We start from the raw sequence: 20,875 nt of genomic DNA, 5'->3' as shown, positions 1-20,875 counted from the left end.
ACTATTTTCAAAGCAGGTCTATGTCCTGTTAGCAGTCAGCACACACCCATCCCTAGTTCTTTCTCCATCTCATTTCCCTCCTCCATACCTTTCTCTCCTTCATCTCTCTTTCCCCCTTATCTCTATCTCCCTCATTGCTCTCTCTTTCATCTCTCTCCCTCTCTTTTCACATTTAGCACTGAAACAGACAGAGAAGGAGTTGGGAGTTGCTTAGCAACAGTAGATGCAATGAGTGCAATGAAAAGCTAAATCATGTTTTGCAGACCCGGGCAACTTGCCCTGCTACCCAACAATGTTTTCAATAGGGCAGATTAATATTTTCATTGGTTGAATGATGTTACATAAAAATGAGTGCTTTACATAATTTCTCATTGTCATCTGACCTCTCATGGCTGTTTAATACAGGGCTGCTGTCCATTGAAATGAAGCAATAGTCATTGGGATCATCATCTTCATCATACTGTATGTATGAATTAACAGGTTGATTTCAATACAAGAGAAAAGGGGAAACGGAGGATGGCGTCCTTCAGTGAGGTTTTATGTCTATAATATAAGCAGTGGTAGGTAGTCTAGTGGTTAAGAGTATTGGACCAGTAACCGAAAGGTTGCTGGTTTGAATCCCAAACTGACTAGGTGAAAGGTCTGTCGTTCTGCCCTTGAACAAGGCAGTTAACCCCCAACAACTGCACTGTGGATGTTGATTAAGGCAGCCCCAATGCATTTTTCTGAATCAGATGGGTTGGGTTAAATGCGGTAGACACATTTTGGATAAATACATTCAGTTGTGCAACTGGTATCCCCTTTCCCTAATTGCTCTAGATAAGAGTGTCTGCTAAATGGCGTAAATGTGATATCAAGGTAGACATGCTAAGGGTTAGTACTGTGCTCCACAACTTTTGTAGATCAGCAATTAATTTCAAGGCTGTGTGCCAGCATTCTGAAATGATTTCCTTTTATTCTTTCCTGGTTTTTATGTAAGTGTGATTTTTAAAGGTGGTCACTGCAGGCTTACAGACCTCATAATAAGAAGAAATACCTCAATCTCACTAACACACAAATGGCAACACTTTATTTGAGCCCTCTGTTATGTTCAATGAAGGCTACCAAAGTCTGGCCCTCTACTATTCTACTACCTGAAAACTGGGTACAATTCCAAAGATGAACCCCATCCTCCAAATGGATTGAAATATGTCAAAGCATTCCACACATAGAGGTAGAACTGCCTAAAAACCTGATATACTTTATGTTGATGAAAATGGTCCATGGCCTGTAGAACTATGCTAGATACTGCATGTGTCCAACAGACTGGCATGTACAAATACTACATGATTCAAAATAATTACAGCAAATTTTGAGGTTAATTGTTACAAATCAAAACACAACCTTCTAAACCAAGCTTGGACATTGAAACTTTACTAACCTAAACTTCTCTCCCAAAGGTTTCATTTAAAGACATCCTCCAGTGATTTTTAAACATTTATTGTTGAAAAGCGATATCCCAAGTATAAATACAGTAAATTACACACACTAAAGGGTAAAAAAAACATGTTATCATCAAAAAACTTCAAGGTGAAGTGCATTCAAAGAGTTGGTCTGATGGGAATTTCTGATGTCATCGGTCTCCCCTTTGCTTGAGGAACAATAGAGGAGCAATAGAGAACATAAGAGCAAAGCCCCACCAATCACAACGAGGTTTACCAAATTCCACACCTCTGGAAGAGTTCTCAACTACATTTGACTGAAAGTAGTGGGGAGGGCACTTTTTACAATACGGATACACCCTATTCACTGATTCACTTGTAGCAGGGGGTCTATACCTACCGTCTTTCTCGTGGTCGAGGTGAGAATAAAGGGTGACACTTCATCACACACTGTACATCTCTCTATTGTCCAGGCATTGTCCCCCACAGTTGTGTGTCTGGGAGGATGTGTCAACAGTCAATATCATTTACACTGTATCATTTAGGGATGGAGGTACCACTCATGCAGACATGATGGGAAATGCTGTGACATACAGATGTTAAAACTTCTTATGGCTGCAAGGGGCAGTATTGAATAGCTTGGATGAAAGGTGCCCAAAGTAAACTGCCTGCTCCTCAGTCCCAGTTGCTAATATATGTATAGTATTATTAGTATTGGATATAAAACACTGAAGTTTCTAAAACTGTTTCAATGATGTCTGTGAATATAACAGAACTCACATGGCAGGCAAAAACCTGAGAAGAAATCCAAACAGGAAGTGGGAAATCTGAGGTTGATCGAGTTTCAACCCAGCCCCTATTGAATACACAGTGGGATATGGATAAAGTTGCACTTCCTAGGGCTTCCACTAGATGTCAACCGTCTTTAGAAACTTGAATGAGGCTTCTACTGTGTTGTGGAGCCGGATGGGAGTTCTTTGAGTCAGTGGTCTGGCAGAGAGCCAGGTCCTGGTCATGCGCATTTGACATGATAGCACCTGCGTTCCATGGCTTCTCTACAGACATAGGAATTCTCCGGTTGGAACTTTATTGAAGATTTATGATAACAACATCCTAAAGATTGATTGTATACTTAGTTTAACAAGTTTCTTCGACCTGTAATATAACTTTTTGAAGTTTTCGTCCGACGTTCAGATGGACCTACATGAGCGTTTGGATTTGTGTACTAAACGTGCTAACAAAAGTAGCTACTTAGACATAAATAATGGACATTATCGAACAAATCAAGCATTTATTGTGGAACTAGGATTCCTGGGAGTGCATTCTGATGAAGATCGTCAAAGGTAAGGGAATATTTATAATGTGATTTCTGATTTCTGTTGACTCCAACATGGCGGATAATTGTATTTATTTTCTGAGCGCCGTCTCAGATTATTGCATGGTTTGCTTTTTCCGTAAAGTTTAAAAAAAAATCTGACACAGCGGTTGCATTAAGGAGAGGTATATGCATATATCCATGTCTAACAATTGTATTTATCGACATTTATAATGAGTATTTCTGTCAAATTATGTGGCTTTCTGCAATATCACCGGATGTTTTTGGAACTAGTGAACGTAACGCGCCAATGTATACAGAGATTTTTTAAATATGAACTTTATCAAACAAAACATACATGTATTTTGTAACATGAAGTCCTATGAGTGTCATCTGATGAAGATCATCAAAGGTTAGTGATTAATTTTATCTCTATTTGTGCTTTTTGTGACTCCTCTCTTTGGCTGGAAAAATGGCTGTGCTTTTCTGTGAGTTGGTGGTCACCTAACATAATCATTTGTGGTGCTTTCGCTGTAAAGCCTATTTGAAATCGGACACTGTGGTGGGATTAACAACAATATTACCTTTAAAATGGTATAAGATACATGTATGTTTGAGGAATGTTAATTATGAGATTTCTGTTGTTTTGAATTTGGCGCCCTGCACTTTCACTGACTATTGTCATATCGATCCTGTTAACGGGATTGCAGCCCTAAGAAGTTTTAAATAGACCAACACAAAATAATCAGGCCATACTTAATGTTCTTGTTCTATAACTTCCTGATCTTTCTTTGGCCCATGTTTTGGATCTAGGCTGAAACATATCAGTGAACAAAAATATTGCTGTTGGTTAATTGATTGATTGATATCCTTGAGGAAACTTTTCTCATCTTTTTTATTTATTCTCAAGTGGCACTGCCTTTGAAACCTCAAAGTATAAGATTGACAGGGCCATTCCACAATTGGCTAATATGAATTACTGAGCTGAGTGTGTTTTGATCAGCATTCATCCCTGACAATATTTCTGGATAAGTGCGTCAGAGTTGCTTGGCTTCTGCACGTTTTCAGCGTTAATAAATGTTTTATTTTGACAGAACTGCAACACTGTTTACATCCGGTAAAGCGCGTTGAATATGTTCCACTATGATCATTTTCCATTGCTTACTACACGCTCCTCCCACTGAGCTACGAAAACAGCAAAAAAAAAACTGCACTTCCTCATTGCCTAGATACACTCGTCAAGCACACACGAAGAAACAAGGCTGTGTATTGTTTTGATTTTATACTGGTCAGTGTATCTGGGAGGTACAAAAACTCATACAGCATAGGCTTGCGCACATACAACACTGAATAGGATAAATATTAAATATCGAAAAGGAATACAATTTAACGTTACACTGTTGCTGTTTTGAAGAACAGCGGATCAATTCAACAGGTAGGTCCCTGATTTGTGTCTCTTCTCTCGTTCTTTGATCTATTCCCAGACAATGTGCCATTTGACTCTGTACTGCTTTCCTGAATAGTTTGTTTCTGTTCTACATGACATTTGCGATAATTGTTTCTGGTGGAATAATAACCAACGGTAAATCCCATTCCATGCCTTGTGGTCTATGCGACATGTTATTTAAATTAGGGTAATGATTAATTTATCACAGATATTAAATATATCTTTACGAATTATTCAACATGGCTATGTCAATAGAATCACTATTGAATGTGTGGCCGCTAATCTAATATGAAGGACCCCCCTACCATGAGGGGCCTTGAGTCATTTCGGGACCGATTAAACGTGTGACCAATGAGAGAATTATGCAATATTTCTGTCTCAAACATTCGTGATCTCATAATGATAGTGTGTGTGTGTAATTGTTGGCCTAATGTAAAACATATATATTTTTTACATGTTTAAGTAATTCCCCAAACTAGCCAAATCAATAGCCTATTTATTCAATTGTGTTCAGGTTGCTTTGGAAAGTGTGCCAATGCATTAGGATATTGAATTCAATGTGCAGGCTTTATTTATATAATGTACTAACACAATTTAGGCACTATTAAGCCATTATGTGCTCGGTATATAAAATAAGACATTGTAATATACTCATATTTATACATTGCATATTTTGTTGTTGCTATTTAGGAGAACAGTTGATCTATAGGTTGCATGTGAATTCATTGTCATTGTAGAGAAACGTATTACAACCCTCAGAGACAGATACAGTATCATACAAATTTCCATTCAGTGTGATGTCATTACTGATGTGTATTAGTGTTTCTCATAAAGTTTCTCTCTGTAATTTACCTGAAGATTACTGATGTGTGACCTCAGCATGGACAAAGTGGCCCCCTTGTCCACTGGCTATCGCTCCAGCCTCAAGGTGAGACTTCACAAGGCTGTGCCACTAATATAGTAGATAGGTAGGAAAATCACATACATCGTAGTGCTGGAGATGAAGTTGTGTATAGTAGATATAGGACCACTGTATCACAACTGATTCTGCAAGGCTGGATCAAAATCCTGCACACCCAATAGCTCTCCAGGACTGGAATTTGAGCACCCTTCACTCAAGGCTATTGGGGAGTTAAGAAAGCACGGATTCCAAATATCAAATATCAGCAGAGATTTATTTTTAAAACCTGTGTGTTGCAGCACACTTGAGTCTGCTATTCTTCTCCCCATAACTTTAACCATAAAATAATAAATGAAAAGAAAGAGGACAAAGCCAGACATATTAAATGTGAAGATAATTGGGAAGCTTATGGAGGAGAGGCTCCCAGTCTTTCCACCTTCTCTACGGCCACTAACTCAATTGGTCCCCTTGGTAACTAGCAAGAAAAAAGGCTCTCGAGACATTGAGGGACCTGTTTGTGCCAGCCTATTAAACAGTTTATGGATAAAAAAGGATGATGTTTTGTGGGGAGTTATTTGAATAAAAAAGAATTTACAGTATTAGACAGGCGCACAAATGGCACTTTAGCGTATCTTTACTATAGATGTCCTAATGATTTGTTAAGGTTTCATGTGCGGCTTGGTTGTATAACGTCATAAGAAGTCTCATCAGCATCTGTAAAATGCTGAGATGGGTACAGTGCAGATTCAAGCAGAGCTCATCTTAAAAGGGCTTGTTTTTACCTAATAGAATTGTGAAGAAGAGCCTGGTTTGTCTAACCTGATTTGAAGAGGGGGAACGAAAGAGAGTGAAAGGGAGAGAGAAGGATAGAGGGAGGAGGGGGTAGAGTTTTTTTTCTCTCAAAAAGCAACAGCCTACGCTGTGTTATAAACCCTCAGAGCTAAACTGCTGCCAGCTGCATCAAGGGGAGTTTCTAGTTCTGCTACGGAACAGGAAGACTATGTATGGTCATCCTCTCCCAGCGGTTCAGGGCCAGGCTTAGCTGGGAGAATGAGAAAGGCCTGATGTGTTTGACTAATGATGACAGATTGGCTCTACTGAAAGGGAGTGCCCACATACAGAGTTGTTTCTGTCAATACTTTTGCCTGCTCTGTTATCTTTTGTCTTTTATCTCACTTTATGTGACTCCGTCTAAAGAAGTGAATAAGGTATTTCCTAAATGATTCACAGTATCTGTGAGTGATCAGGTGTTGGTCATCCGTTCAGGACGATGCTTGTCTCACCTAATATATCCAATTATGTAGACATACAGTAGAATGGGGCTTTCTCAAATCATCAGGCAAAATACATGTTTTGTGTCTTTTAATTTAAACTAACAGTATGTTGTTTTTTATGTGTTTGTCCTTCACAGCGGCAGGCAGCGTTTGACGTTTTTGAAGATCCCATGTCTCTGTTCTCGGGATACTTCCTCCCCTCAGACGATGAGCAGTCTTTTCAGGAGGTGCCCTCTGGCCTCAACTGTGTCTCACATGGTACGCAACCACCACAACCTACCAATGAGTGCCACATCACTCTAGCCCTCTACTTTACACCAAAACACTTTCATAACACCAATACCAACTAATCACCCCAGGCCAAAGTTAGACCAAACTCTATTAGGAAGATTATTTGCGAGACATGAGGTGACAAAGTTAACAATGTAGTGATTGCTGGCATACAAACTGTTTTAATTAATGATTAACAGAAAAACAGGTGTTTATTTGTGGTTAACAATTATCTATAACCCAAACTTTGTTAATCAATCTCATCCGGTTGCATGGCAGCTAGCCCACTTAAATTGTCTGAACCCTATTTATATATTTACCCTATTTAATGCAGCTGGGTTTTTTTTCAATCTCAATATTAAATCATTACTGGGTAACAATTAGGTACCTTACTGTAATTGTTTTGAATTAAAATGAAACAAAAATAGTAGCTTCTTTGCAAAGAGCAATTTCTCAAGCAAGAATTTAGCTGGGAGTGGTCTGAGTGGGGAGGGGGAAACTGAAAACGAGCTTTTATTGGCAGAGTGGTTTGGACCTCTTTCTTATTGGTCTATTGACTAATTAAACACCTGGTGATGTCACCAGGCATGCCAAAACTCCATCCTACCTAAACAGACTGACATTTTAGGCGATCTTTTCAAACAGCTCTTGCACTAAAAGGGCATTGTCATAATTTTCAAAATTGCACAGTATTATTCTAACCTCATAGTGTGTAAATGTATATAAAACACAGGGAAATCATAGTTTTGGCTGCACTGGGCCTTTAAATGGAACTTTATTTCTGAGTTTGTGTATGAGTAGTGTTTTTAAGGCTGTTGTTAGTGTGCACAAAACAGAGTAGTGTACAACCAATTTGGAGCTGAATCAACTATGAACAGTATTAGGAGTTGGCATACTGTACAGTGTTCATTCTTGTTTGCATTGACAGACCTGCCTATTGTGTTGAGATCACACCAACTTGTGGTTTGTGTTTTGCGCAATGGAGGTTATTATACAGATCACTATGCTGAGAGCTTTGCCATTTCTAAAAGGCCATTGTTCTTATAGCATTGACAGTAAACCCTGCTCATATATGTGTAATCACATACGCAGGCACAAAGGAAATGCGCATTTTTTACTGATTTGGGTCTTTAAACAATTATCACACTGTTAAAGCAATGTTATTACATAAGAAAGGTCTAGAAAGGTTGATTAATAGAGTAATCAAACATTTGTTTTTGTAAACTCTCCAGAGATGGGCCCTTGCTCTGTTCCACTTTTGACCCCGTGCAGTAAGGCAGTGATGAGTCAGGCCTTGAAGGACAGCTTCAGTGGCTTCTCCAAGGTCCAACGCTGCTGTGGCATCTCCAACAGTGAGTCACTTTCTACACCTGCTCAGTCTCATTGTCCTCCCTTTTTCTTCATTTCTATTGAAATGTTTTCTACAAGGATGACAATTTGCTAATTTCCTAGCTAATTTTGAACTGGTTTGGAAGTCAGTCATTTTGAGCTCATTTCGAAAGCTTTGCACTCACTCCAGCTTCCACAATAGATTAACTCCTGATTCTTACTCGTTAACACCATGTTTGTATGACATTTTCCCACTTGTTGAGTGTTTAAGTACTTTTCTTTTCTTCCCCTCTTTAAAGGACAGGTTCACCTTTTTTAACCAAATCTCTATTTTTGATGTAAATAGCATGTTATAGAAGTATCCAGACACTTTCTTTGCGATTTCACTTGGTTTGGAGAAAGAGATCTCCCCACCAGCAATAGACTTTCTCATTGCTCATTCTGCAATATGGGGGCCACAGATAAACATGAACAAAGGCTCCAAAAACACCCAAATATCGCCTTTTAGAAATGGCAAAGCTCTCAGCATAGTGATGCAGGTCTTTAGATGTTATACACATGAAATTGTGTAATTCCGAACTTTATATTCCATTTTATTGGACTCGGGCGATACTTTTCCATGTGCGAGCATGCACATGCTTTCTCATTTCTCGTGTCACCACAATGGGAACCAAAAAATACATAAATGCTCGCACACAGAAAAGTATCGCCCGTTTCGGAAATGACTTATTTGTTCATGTTAATCCATACTGCTGAACAAGCAATAATTAAGTATATTGCTGGTGGGGTAAGTTTCTCAAAACCAAGTGAAATCGGGAAAAAAACTGTGTCTGGACTCTTCTATATCATGCCATTTACATCAAAAATTGAGATTTGGTAAAACATTTTGCCTGTCCCTTAATCATTAAAAAGTAAGCCTAGTTAAGTAAAATCAAGTCAAAGACTGGTGGATTTTGGTGACGTTTCCATGGAATTGTGAATGAACTTTTTAGTCATTTAAAATGGCTGTATATTAAGCCATATCTTTTTTCTTTCTCGCTTTCACAGACCCCCATAAGTGGACCAAGCAGCATGTGATGCAGTGGCTCCACTGGGCAGCCAGTGAGTTCAGCCTGGCCAACGTCCACTTCTTTAAGTTTGACATGAACGGCCAGGAGCTGTGTGACCTGGGAAAGGAGAGCTTCCTGGACCTGGCCCCAGACTTTGTGGGCGACATCCTGTGGGAGCACCTGGACCAGATGATGAAAGGTAACAGTGGAATTTTTTAGTCAGATGGTATTTGTGTGGAAGGAAGATGGGGGAAAGAATAGGTGGAGTCGTCAGTTTTTTTTGTATTCAGGTGGAAAGGGTTTCTTTATTCTGTAGAATTACTGTACCCTTTGGCTAAATGATACACTCTAAAATCAAATAACAGTCAGAAATACTGATACTGTTCCTGACTTTATCCTCCGTTTTCTTCCAGAATGTCAAGAGAGAGAAGAATCCAAAAGCCTCAGCAGTGTTGTGCCCTCAGTAACCAACTGGATGAGCTCTGTCGGTGAGTGTCCATTAGAAAAACATACTGAGCACCAGAGGGTTCAAATCCAAGTAAACATCAGATAGACAAAACAGTTTGGCTTCAGCTTCATTTGAACAGAAGCCTTAAAGGCCCAATTCAGCCATTTAAAAAAATCTCAATATCAAATCATTTCTGGCTAACAAATAAGTACTTTACTGTGATTGTTTTAAATTAAAATGGTCAAAAAGAAACTGTCTGGGAATGGTCTGAGTTGGGAGGGGAAAGAGAGAGAGGTTAGAAACGTTCTTATTGGCCTATTAGCTAATTTACTGTCTAGTGATATCACTATTCCAACCTCAGTGTGGAAATATATCTAAAACATAAAAAAATCACGCTTTTGACCGCACTGGGCCTTTAAGCTGTCCAAAGAGGTCTCTGATGAGATGAGCTAAGTGGGCATATGTTCTTCTTTACAGGCTTCAGTCTGGAGGAGACCCAGTGTGCCCTGCAGGTGCCTGACAACAGCGGTAGTCTGCTGAGAGAACTGTTTGAGACTGCGGACAAGACTACCCTGCTGACCCGAGATCAGGAGTTCTCCGTGTTCTCTAAGCCCCAACTGAGCACGGTCAATGTCAGCTACATCAGGAGCAACCCAGACGCAGGGCAACTCTGCAAAGCCTGTGAGTAGGCCAACTCACTGTTGTCTAGAAGCTATTAATCAATGTTAATTCATTAGTGTTCATTTTCCAAGGGAACACATGTAAGCGATTCCCAACAGATATTTGAATTCAGTGATATTTCCTTAACTTGATTCAGTTTCAGTTGAACTAACCATCTCTGTGCTTTGTTTATCTACAGTCTCGTCCCAGGACCAGAGTTTGTGTTCATTGGAGAGCATGGACAGCTTTGAGGGGCCAGAGTCCATGCTGCAATCCTGGGGTAGCCAGTCTTCCCTGGCGGACAACCAGAGGGTGCCGTCACACGACAGCTTTGAGGACGAGTGCAACAGCAGCACCCTGAGCCTGGGGAATCAGGGCCTATCCTTCAAGGACTACGTCCAGGAGAGGAACGAGCCTGTGGAACTGGGAAAGCCTGTCATACCTGCTGCCGTGCTGGCTGGCTTCACTGGTGAGTTTATGAACCCGCTGACACAGTCAAACCCAGCTCATCTTGTATGAAATACTATCTATCTCTCTGTCAACCCCAGTTTCAACTCCAGTTCAAAACAGTTGTGTATACACAAACTATGCCTTTTGATCGCCGTCTGACTCCTATGCCTTTTTTTTCCTCTCAACAGGAAGCGGTCCTATCCAGCTGTGGCAGTTCCTGCTGGAGCTCCTGACTGATAAGAGTTGTCAGGCCATCATCAGCTGGACCGGAGACGGCTGGGAGTTCAAACTCACTGACCCAGATGAGGTGAGTGTCAATTGGCCTCATACAATATGTGTATATCAGGTTGTGGAGGAGATATCCACAAGGGTTTACAGTAGGGGTGTACCGAGTACTCTGACAAAAAGAGTATCGCAACGGATATGGAGAATTTTCAGAATGCGATTATGACAAGTATTTTTTGTAATTAAAATAGTAATTGTCAGCTGCCAGCACGCATCTCTCTGTCCCTCAAAAAGTGTGAAGCCCTTTATGCTCTAAATAACTATTGGCTAGTTCTTCCATCTGTAAGAAACAAGCAGGATATCGTTTGAGCCTGCTGCAACGATTGGATTAGAAAAAGCCGTTCCCCCTCTGCACTTATTTCCCCAGACAGACATACGGGGCGCTCCGTCTCTCTCACTCATCTCAGGGCACATTACACCACTTCTACAAACATTGTGTGTGAATCAGAATTGCTAGTGATTGTTGTTCTAGCTATCAATATAGTTATATTAGTTATACTTTGCTGTGGACATATGTTTGTTTTTGTTTGTGTACTTACTGAGTAGCTTAAATAAATATTAATACAATTACAAATACGAGTATGACGAGATTGGCAACACCGCTAGTTTACAGGACTAAAAAAGTCAAACATAAGAGCCATCAGAAGACATCAAGATGTAGTGTAAGACTCTGTTTTCCATTGGTGTTTATCATTCTCTCCTTCCTCTTCCAGGTGGCTAGACGCTGGGGCCGCAGGAAGAACAAGCCCAAGATGAACTACGAGAAGCTGAGCCGTGGCCTGCGATACTACTACGACAAGAACATCATCCACAAGACCTCGGGCAAGCGATACGTCTACCGCTTCGTCTGTGACCTGCAGAATCTTCTGGGCTACTCGGCCGAAGAGCTCCACATCATGCTAGGGGTCCAGCCTGACACTGAGGATTGAACCAACTGGTGTTTTATCAAAAGGGAAGGGGTTGGAGATGTAGCCAGTGGGGCTTCACTACCCCAACTTAGCAAAAGTTGCTAATGTTACAGGCCATCTGAAAGTAATTTCTGGTCATTGAACAGGTGGCACTGATTGATGTCCACTGATAGGGGCTACACTGGTGGGCAGACAGTGAGCATCTCTAATTTGGAGAGGCAGCTCATGTCTCGGCTCTTGCGCCATCAATGTGCATCGTTGTGCAAGCTTTGGTTGAGAGGGGTGCCAGTATTTAAATCAAGCATTCCCTCTGGGTGAAAGTGTTATTGTGCAAGTTGTAATGGATCAGCTCTGTATCCATCTGCAAAGAGCTGTTAATTGCACAGATGACAATGGTGATCAATGTAGCATAGCTGATTTTTTCATTCTTGCTTTATACTCAGCAAGTATGGTGTTTACGGAATCTGAGCAGTGGACATTTAGACTTACTGTTAAAGATCTTGAGGTTACCAAACAAGAATGCTTTTGAGGTGGCGGATCCAGCGCCTTAAATAGGAGTTTTGATGGAGAATGTATTCATGATTTTATGGAATAGCTAAGATTGCCTTTACTGTTGTGCTTTTACTAATGCATTGTCCTGCTGACAAGCTTGCAGCCCAACTGGAATACCAGTCATTGTGGCTATTGCATTTCTCCTCTATCAAAAAGGATATCATTTAATTATTGTTCTATAAATATGAATATTTTGTCATGTTTGGCGAGTTATACACAATTCACATGTGAATATGGCTTTAAAGGTTGAATGTAACGGTGTAGCAGCTATCAGAATTTATTTTTGTAGCAGGTTTATCAGGGATAAATTTGTGAATTGATTGTTTATTTATTTTTATGTGACCAAAGCGACATGTGGATGTATATGGTTTATTCTAAACTATAGTTGCATTTTGTTGTATGTTTTTATATTCTGCACCAAAGTCCCTGTGTATATATTATATTGGTACTACTGTACCTGTTATAAATACAATGAATATTCACTGTGTATTTTACTGAAGAAGATAAAGCAGCCTTTTTGAAGTTGTTGTACAGATGACAGACACACAAAAAAATGGCATCATTTTGGCATGGGCACGATCTTATTCCTTCCTAGCCCATGTGTGTTTATGCTGTTCTCTTAATCATTTTAGTCGTCTTCTATTCATTGATATTGTATAACACAATGAACAGTAAGATCATCTTAAGAATTCTGTTGTTGAAATCTTCATAAAATACAACATTTTGAACTGACATGTGAAGCAACAGGGTTATTGTATATTGTTTTATAATAGAATGCTGGTCTTGCTACAACATCTAAGCTCTGAATATATCATTGGCAGCGTGACATGTTGTGCTGTTTGCTGTAACTAAAGATGTGCATGTCATCGGCATGCCAAAGACCTGTGTAACTTATTCATCAGAATGACTTTACTTCAATTACTTTGTCAGCATTTCAGTGGTTTTTAAACGGAAAATGGCTTTGACATTTTAATAAAAGCTTTATTTTTATATGGTATTATGTTTCTTTTATTGACTTTTGGTAGCTTAATATAAGGAGGGGTAGCTAATTAAAGAGCCATGGTTTTTAAAGAACATGTGTGGGAGTTTCTTAAGCCCTTAGGATAAAAATCGGTCACACCAAGAATTAAGAAGTGATTTTTTTTAATTGCCAAAGTACTGGGTTTTTTCTTTGTTTCTCTGTGTTAAATCTATTGTCAATCCACAGCTAGTCTCAATGCACATTAGACCATTGAACATTTTATCTTACCGGATACTACTTCCATCTCCAGCACCTTTGCCATTTACAAAAATGCCATGCAATGTACGGTATGAAATTCTCACCAGTGCATAGTCTTATGAAATACAATGCCTCATAGTGTATGTGTGCAGGATTTTTAAAATTTTCAAATTTATTTAACATTTATTTAACTAGGCAAGTCAGTTAAGAACAAATGATAGTTTACAATGACGGCCTACACCCAGACAACGCTGAGTCGATTGCGCGCCAAGATATGGGACTCCCAATCACATCCGGTTGTGATACAGCCTGGATTCAAACCAGGGTGTCTGTAGTGACGCCTCTAGCACTTAGATGCAGTGCCTTAGACCACTGTGCCACTCAGGAGCCCAACAATGATCAAACACCTACTGTATGGAAGCCCATGGATAAGCTTAGGAAGGTTAGACTTTTCATTGTGAAGCTCGCAATGTTCAAGGCTGGGGAATGACGCACTTTATTATATTTATGCACTATAATCATGTCTTTTGTATATCATTATCAGTCATTTATAGCTAATGATCAATATGTGTAGTTTTAGGGCTGGCGCAATGACCGTATAACCGTGCAACCAACGGTTATGGATGAAGACCATCATAAATAACCGCCATAACCGTTTTAAAATTATAGAAGAAAAAACATGTGTGGAACTGTTGACTGAAGACGGGACGATATTTGTGAATTTGAGTCCGTTTCTGCCGTAACATGGACTCTTCATAATTCCTGAAACAAGCAAAGGAATCTTCAGTTGCCTAAGCAACGCACCCCACAATGCAGCAGCAGCTCACTATTTATATGGCTTCAATAGCTGCAGGAGTGGAGGAGAGGAGAAAATGTGCACACAAAAAAACGAATTTGAACAGTTATTAGTAACGGTGACCATGGTCATTTGGCTGGCCAATTACCGTCATCCAAAATTCCTTAATCATCACAGCCCTATGCGTTGATTGACCCAGGTAAAAACACCCACGTAAAAGGATACATTCCAAAGGGAAGGTGCATAACGATGGAGGAATTCAGATATGACGTAATTGTTTTAAGTACTACCCACAGAGTTCTTAAACTACAGTGTGCGACATGTTCAATGTGCCAGTAAATCATCAATGTTCCAGTTAATCAACACAATCTCCTTTTTTGGTTTTTCAAATTGCTGCGTCTTGGAGCTAGAATTTGGATCATGTATAGAGAGCAATGTACAATACGGCGAACTTAGCAAACGATGCCTTTTTGGTAAGTACATGGGGGCCGACATCTTTATGCACTTTCGGCGTTCTATTTACTAAGTAGTTGAGGCTGGCGAGGAGAGAACGGCTCATAATAATGGCTGGAACATAATAATCTCATGATCATTAAGAGAAATATGAAATAGTCACGTGAAGCTCTAGCTACATGAGACGTGCTGCCTCTTTCCTTTTGAGAGCATGTGGAGTGAGATCTCTCACATATCTGATATGTCCAGACAGCTCCCCAGTCCCGGCTCTGTACACAACTGTACACAACACACTCTCCACACACAGCCCAGCGAGTCTCCGACAGCTGTGTCAACATGGCCTACACTGGGCCCTGTCGTAGTCCAGGGTATTCACCTACATGACTCAAAGACTCACTGTCAACGTCTGTCTCCGCAATAAAGTGTGTGTGTCTGTGCCTGCGTGCGTGATTACACATATATGAGTAGGGTTTACTGTCAATGCTATAAGAACAATGAGTTCTATCTGTATTAATAACCTCTATTGAGCAACACAAACCACAAGTTGGTGTGATCGCAACACAATAGGCAGGTCTGTCAATGCAAACAAGAATGAACACTGTACAGTATGCCACTGCCTAATACTGTTCATAGTTGATCCAGCTCCAAATTGATTGTAGACTACTCTGTTTTGTGCACACTAACAACAGCCTTAAAACACTATTCATACATATTCAAACTCAGGAACAAAGTTCAATTTAAAGGCCCAGTGCAGCCAAAACTGTGATTTCCTGTGTTTTATATATATTTCCACACTGAGGTTGGAATAATACTGTGAAATGATAATGATGCCCTTTTAGTGTAAGAGCTGTTTGAAAAGATTGCCCGATAGTTCAGCCTGTTTTGGTGGGATGGAATTTTGGCATTCCTGGTGATATTAGACAGTCGTAGATAGTCATAGCAAAATTCTTGCTTGAGAAATTGCTTTTTGTTAAGAAGCTATTTTGGTTTATTTTTTACCATTTTAATTGAAAACAATCACAGTAAGGTACTAAATTGTAACCCAGAAATGTTTTGGTTTTGAGATATAAACGGCTGCAATGGAGTGTTGCAAAAGAAGTGTTGCAAAATACATTTAGAAATCTATGTTATTCAATTATTGCACCCACACTGCTTGCGCGCGCCAACAAGCATCTGCGACGCCAAGGGCTCAAATATTTCTGACGCAGATCGCGCTGCATTCCTGCCTCCCCCATCTCCTCATTGGTTTATAGAAGCAGGTACACACGTGCCATCTCCTCATTGGTTATACCCACGTGGGTGACTGAAAGACTAATGAGGTCAGTGCGGTAATGCACCTAATTTATGAAAGTTGCCAATCGCAATATAAAGTCAAGAGAAGAAAAAGCCTGGATGGAAGAGAGATGACTAGAAACGATTCGGTTGACCGTTTTATGTGTGGATTAATTGGCGGAGTAGAGGACCTTGTGCATTTCAGGTAAAATAACAACTCAATGTTTATATCCCAGGACAAATTAGCTAGCAACAGCAAGCTAGCTAAATAGGACAAATTAGCTAGCAAGTGCAAGCTAACTAGCTAAATTGCCATAAATGTTTAATGCTTTTCGACCTGTCCCCAAATGAATGTAATTGGTTCAGAGTTTGTTTTGATATTTTAACCTGCATGTTGTGATCGCGTTTGGTGTGGGGGAACAAATTTAATTTATGCACGATGGCACAAGATGCTACACGTGCGCAGCCATTTGGGTTCCGTGTTTAAGAACAGTAACTAAAGGACAGTAACTAAACGTACATTTGCTTGACTGATCATACCTCTTAGGATTTTTATGTTGAGTTAACAAAATACATGCCATAAGAATTACAATACTATATTTCTGATCATTTCCACAAACTCTCCCACATCTTATAGTCTTACAAATAATATTGGTAAAAGATAGTGAGATAATACTGCTAAGGAAATGAAAAGTGAACATAGTGTTTACTGGAAGCAGTAACCTCCATATGACAGACTCAACTCAAGTGCTGCTACAGTAGCAGCACCCACACACAACCTTAACCTAACATGCTGCAGCTATTGTGTTGATCCTGCAGTCTAAGACAACACATGACTTTCTCTCTGCATTGTGTGCCTGACATAACATATAATACACACTCATCTTTTGTGGAACATGGTGTTCTACAGTGAAGGGCAACACTGAAGTGTACAGAACATGGTTTCTAAGGAATGAGTGGAGGAAACAGAGTATGTGAGTGCAGTTGAGTGTTTAGAAAATCCTGCTCATCGCTCACAGCGGGCGCTCCATGTCCTTTCCAACCGCTCTGGTAAAAACGGCTCCTCACTGCTCCATGATGACAACGGTGGTAGGCCTGATTACCAACAACTATGAGACAGCCTATAGGGAGGAGGTCAGAGACCTGACAGTGTGGTGCCAGGAAAACAACCCCTTCCTCAAGACAAAGGTGATCGTGGCCTACATGAAAAGGAGGGCCAAGAACGCCCCCATTCACAATAACAGGGCTGTAGTGGAGCAGGTCGAGAGCTTCAAGTTCCTTGGTGTCAACATCACCAACAAACTATCATGGTCCAAATTAGAGGTCGACCGATTAATCGGAATGGCAAATTATTTAGGGCCGATTTCAAGTTTTCATAACAATCGGAAATCTGAATTTTTGGGCGCCGATTTGCCGATTTTAAAAAACAAACAATGTTATACCTTAATTTAACTCGGCAAGTCAGTTAAGAACACATTTTTATTTTCAATGATGGCCTAGGAATGGTGGGTTAACTGCCTTGTTCAGGGGCAGAACGACAGATTTTCACCTTGTCAGCTCGGGGGATCCAATCTTGCAGCCTTACAGTGAACTAGTCCAACGCAATAACGACCTGCCTCTCTCTCGTTGCACTCCACAAGGAGACTGCCTGTTACGCGAATGCAGTAAGCCAAGGTAAGTTGCTAGCTAGCATTACACGTATCTTATAAAAAAACAATCATAATCATAATCACTAGTTAACTACACATGGTTGATGATATTATCTAGCGTGTCCTGCGTTGCATATAATCTGACTGAGCATACAAGTATCTAAGTATTTGACTGAGCGGTGGTAGGCAGAAGCAGGCGTGTAAACATTCATTCAAACAGCACTTTCGTGCGTTTTGCCAGCACCTCTTCCTTGTGCATCAAGCATTGGGCTGTTTATGACTTCAAGCTTACCAACTCCCGAGATGAGGCTGGTATAACCGAAGTGAAATGGCTAGCTAGTTAGCGCGCGCTAATTGTCGTTGTGTTGCTGGTTCGAGCCCAGGGAGGAGCGAGGAGAGGGACAGAAGCTATACTGTTACACTGGCAATACTAAAGTGCCTATAAGAACATCCAATAGTCAAAGGTTAATGAAATACAAATGGTATAGAAGGAAATAGTCCTATAATTCATATAATAACTACAACCTAAAACTTCTTACCTGGGAATATTGAAGACTCATGTTAAAAGGAACCACCAGCTTTCATATGTTCATGTTCTGAGCAAGGAACTGAAACGTTAGCTTTCTTACATAGCACATATTGCACTTTTACTTTCTTCTTCAACACTTTGTTTTTGCATTATTTAAACCAAATTGAACATGTTTCATTGTTTACTTGAGGCTTAATTGATTTTATTGATGTATTATATTAAGTGAAAATAAGTGTTCATTCAGTATTGTTGTAATTGTCTTTATTACAAATACATTTTTTTAAATTGTCCGATTATTTGGTATCGGTTTTTTTGTCCTCCAATAATCGGTATCCGTATTGGCGTTGAAAAATCATAATCGGTCGACCTCTAGTCCAAACACACCAAGACAGTTGTGAAGAGGGCACAACAATGCGGTGGTACTTCTGGGTTGGAGCGAGCGGTCGCATCTGCACATCGGTCCGCAGGTAGTATTACTTTTCATTACATTTCATTATAGTACAACGGTTTGATTTGTCTAATCTTAGCAATTTCTTCTTAGCTAGCTACATAGCCGTCTTTGTATCAAAGATAATTGTGTAATTATCGTATTTCGTCGTCCTAACGTAGTCTTCACTGCTATCTGCCCAGCAGCTAGCCAGCTAGCAAACGTCCACCGTCTACCGAATAGCAGCACAACTATTACACTCAACTGAACGACTTGATTAGTGTAGTGTTAGCTAGCTACATAGTTGTCTTTGCTGTCTTCGTATCCAAGATAATTGTGTAGTTTAGAGTGTGTAGTTTTAAAGTGATTATCTTAATCTACCGAGGTTAGCTAGCCAGCTATTTGTCGTCCTTAACCTAGGAGACACTGCTAGCTAGCCAACAGCTAGCCAACGTCTACCGAATAGAACTTCCGCACTCAACAACCCGGTCGCATTCCGCTTCGCTCCACAGGTAGTATCACATTTTCATTTCATTTCATTACAGTACAACGGCTTGATTTGTTTGATCGTAGCTAGCTACATAGCTAGCTACATAGCCGTCTTTGTATCAAAGATAATTGTGTAGTCTAGAGCGATTTTCTAGGTTAGCTAGCCAGCTATTGTCGTTCTTTTAACGCAACGTAACGTAATCAACACTGCTAGCTAGCCAGCTAGTCCCGAATAGCAGCACTGTAGAAACTATTACACTCAACGGAACGACTTGATTAGTGTAGTGTCAACAACGCAGCCACTGCCAGCTAGCCTACATAGTCAACAACGCAGCCACTGCCAGCTAGCCTACTTCAGCAGTACTGTATCATTTTAATCATTTTAGTCAATAAGATTCTTGCTATGTAAGCTTAACTTTCTGAACACTCGAGACGTGTAGTCCACTTGTCATTCCAATCTCCTTTGCATTAGCGTAGCCTCTTCTGTAGCCTGTCAACTATGTGTCTGTCTATCCCTGTTCTCTCCTCTCTGCACAGACCATACAAACGCTCCCACACCGCGTGGCCGCGGCCACCCTAATCTGGTGGTCCCAGCGCGCCGACCCACGTGGAGTTCCAGGTCTCCGGTAGCCTCTGGAACTGCCGATCTGCGGCCAACAAGGCAGAGTTCATCTCAGCCTATGTCTCCCTCCAGTCCCTCGACTTCTTGGCACTGACGGAAACATGGATCACCACAGACAACACTGCTACTCCTACTGCTCTCTCTTCGTCTGCCCACGTGTTCTCGCACACCCCGAGAGCTTCTGGTCAGCGGGGTGGTGGCACCGGGATCCTCATCTCCCCCAAGTGGTCATTCTCTCTTTCTCCCCTTACCCATCTGTCTATCGCCTCCTTTGAATTCCATGCTGTCACAGTTACCAGCCCTTTCAAGCTTAACATCCTTATCATTTATCGCCCTCCAGGTTCCCTCAGAGAGTTCATCAATGAGCTTGATGCCTTGATAAGCTCCTTTCCTGAGGACGGCTCACCTCTCACAGTTCTGGGCGACTTTAACCTCCGCACGTCTACCTTTGACTCATTCCTCTCTGCCTCCTTCTTTCCACTCCTCTCCTCTTTTGACCTCACCCTCTCACCTTCCCCCCTACTCACAAGGCAGGCAATACGCTCGACCTCACCTTTACTAGATGCTGTTCTTCCACTAACCTCATTGCAACTCCCCTCCAAGTCTCCGACCACTACCTTGTATCCTTTTCCCTCTCGCTCTCATCCAACACTTCCCACACTGCCCCTACTCGGATGGTATCGCGCCGTCCCAACCTTCGCTCTCTCTCCCCCGCTACTCTCTCCTCTTCCATCCTATCATCTCTTCCCTCTGCTCAAACCTTCTCCAACCTATCTCCTGATTCTGTCTCCTCAACCCTCCTCTCCTCCCTTTCTGCATCCTTTGACTCTCTATGTCCCCTATCCTCCAGGCCGGCTCGGTCCTCCCCTCCCGCTCCGTGGCTCGACGACTCATTGCGAGCTCACAGAACAGGGCTCCGGGCAGCCGAGCGGAAATGGAGGAAAACTCGCCTCCCTGCGGACCTGGCATCCTTTCACTCCCTCCTCTCTACATTTTCCTCTTCTGTCTCTGCTGCTAAAGCCACTTTCTACCACTCTAAATTCCAAGCATCTGCCTCTAACCCTAGGAAGCTCTTTGCCACCTTCTCCTCCCTCCTGAATCCTCCTTCCC

The 20,875-nt window shown here is 41.0% G+C and overlaps 1 protein-coding gene across 1 annotated transcript; it reads left to right on the top strand.

Annotated features, from left to right (window-relative positions):
* The first annotated feature begins 3,942 nt into the window (after nt 1-3,942).
* ets2 (v-ets avian erythroblastosis virus E26 oncogene homolog 2) lies at nt 3,943-13,299 on the top strand. Its single transcript, XM_029627999.2, has 10 exons — nt 3,943-4,171; nt 5,042-5,111; nt 6,496-6,616; nt 7,861-7,980; nt 9,005-9,205; nt 9,420-9,494; nt 9,932-10,135; nt 10,314-10,583; nt 10,753-10,871; nt 11,563-13,299. The coding sequence occupies exons 2-10, from the start codon at nt 5,049-5,051 to the stop codon at nt 11,776-11,778; spliced, it is 1,389 nt and encodes a 462-aa protein (XP_029483859.1). The 5' UTR covers nt 3,943-4,171; nt 5,042-5,048; the 3' UTR covers nt 11,779-13,299.
* The last annotated feature ends 7,576 nt before the right edge of the window (nt 13,300-20,875 follow it).

Source organism: Oncorhynchus nerka, linkage group LG10 (genome assembly GCF_034236695.1).
Source record: "Oncorhynchus nerka isolate Pitt River linkage group LG10, Oner_Uvic_2.0, whole genome shotgun sequence".
Lineage (NCBI taxonomy): Eukaryota > Metazoa > Chordata > Actinopteri > Salmoniformes > Salmonidae > Oncorhynchus > Oncorhynchus nerka.
The sequence above is the reverse complement of the archived record's forward strand: the minus strand, read 5'-3'. Positions and strand labels throughout refer to the sequence as shown.